General features: G+C 37.3%; 1 protein-coding gene across 1 annotated transcript; it reads left to right on the plus strand.

The window, feature by feature from the left end:
• The first annotated feature begins 360 nt into the window (after positions 1 to 360).
• On the plus strand, positions 361 to 1299 carry LOC137618417 (piggyBac transposable element-derived protein 4-like). Its single transcript, XM_068348586.1, has one exon. It carries the CDS (start codon positions 361 to 363, stop codon positions 1297 to 1299), a length of 939 nt encoding a protein of 312 aa, XP_068204687.1.
• Positions 1300 to 1505: the final 206 nt, after the last annotated feature.

Genomic DNA, 1505 nt, shown 5'->3' on the forward strand with positions numbered 1-1505 from the left:
TAGCACATTACACTAACGAGAGACTTGATATTTTGGCTGAAAAGAAGAAAAAAAAATATTCAACACACATGTCTCTCAGAGTTGATGGTAATCTTCGGATGCACACTAGTGATGTCTTACAATCGAGTACCTGCCATGAGAATGTATTGGTCAAGAAAGTCCTCACTAAGAAATGAGAAAATAAGCGAGTCAATTTCAAGGGATAGATTTCAACTAGTTTTTTCGAAACTGTACTTCAATAATCCATGTAAACCAGCAGAATCTTCCAAGATATTCTATGTAGAAGATGTGGTGAGGTGCTTGAAAAAAACTTTTCTTGCTGCAAGAACAGACAGCACATTTCAGTCCATAGATGAAAGCATGACAAAGTTCAAGGGACGTTCCAGCATGAAACAGTATTTGCCTATGAAACCAGTGAAACGAGGAATCAAAACCTGGGTAAGATCAGACTCAAATACTGGCTATGTGTATGACTTCAATATCTATCAAGGAAAGGAAACACAAGTTATGGAAGGAACTCTTGGTGAAAGAGTAATCAAGATGCTTTCAGAAACAATAAGGGCACCAGAAGTATGCTTATGTTTCGACAGATTTTCCACATCTGTTAGACTCATGTCTTCACTCCCATTTGCAGCAGTTGGGACTTGTATGCCAAATAGGAAGAATCTTCCAAAGCTTGACGTCAAACTTCAACGGGGAGAGTCAGAGATGTACGTTTGTAATGAAGGCATTCTGGTAGTTTCCTGGCAAGACACCAAGTGTGTCACGATTCTGAGTAATTGTCATAATACAGAAATAGGTGTGACTCAAAGAAAAATTAAAGATGGAACAAAAAAAGATCTGCAGTGCCCTGAAGCTTTTATATTTTATAATGATCATATGGGGGGTGTTGACTTAGGGGATCAGATGATAACTCTGTATGACCTTGACAGAAAGAGCAAGAAATGGTGGATCAAAGTATTTTTCAGACTTCTAATGACAGCGGTGTACAATGCACATGTTATTCACAACGAAATCAACCACAAGAAGCGCCCTTTCATTGACTTCTTAGTAACATTAGCAGAATCTTTGATTGAAGAGGGAAGGGAAAATCTGCCACAGAGAAGAGTACGAAGTTTAGGACGGCCTTCCAAAACTTCTAAGGAGCTGAAGAATGTTGACCATATGCCCGTGCATGAAGAAAGCCGTCGAAGATGCATAAGATGCTCTTCAAGGAAGAAAGAAAAGCGAACAAGGTATCAGTGTCAAACATGCAAAGTTCCACTTTGTTTACAATGTTTTCCTATCTACCTTGCATAAACAGTTGAGTAAAAGCCTCCCAATCATATAGTTATCAGGCTGTTTTTCATTTCACTTTTTTCAAAGGAAAATATAATTATATTGCCTAAGAATTTTCGATGGTGTATGTGTTTTTTTTTCTCAGTTACTTATCCTAAAAAGCTACATTTATTTTGCCATTATATAGTTTGATGTTTTTTCTCTTCAGGTGCAATATACTTATAATA

This window comes from Palaemon carinicauda, chromosome 24 (genome assembly GCF_036898095.1).
Source record: "Palaemon carinicauda isolate YSFRI2023 chromosome 24, ASM3689809v2, whole genome shotgun sequence".
Lineage (NCBI taxonomy): Eukaryota > Metazoa > Arthropoda > Malacostraca > Decapoda > Palaemonidae > Palaemon > Palaemon carinicauda.

What these genes read in the sequence shown, in the direction of transcription:
- LOC137618417 (XM_068348586.1), top strand. Translation starts at nt 361, where the DNA reads ATGACAAAGTTCAAGGGACGTTCCAGCATGAAACAGTATTTGCCTATG.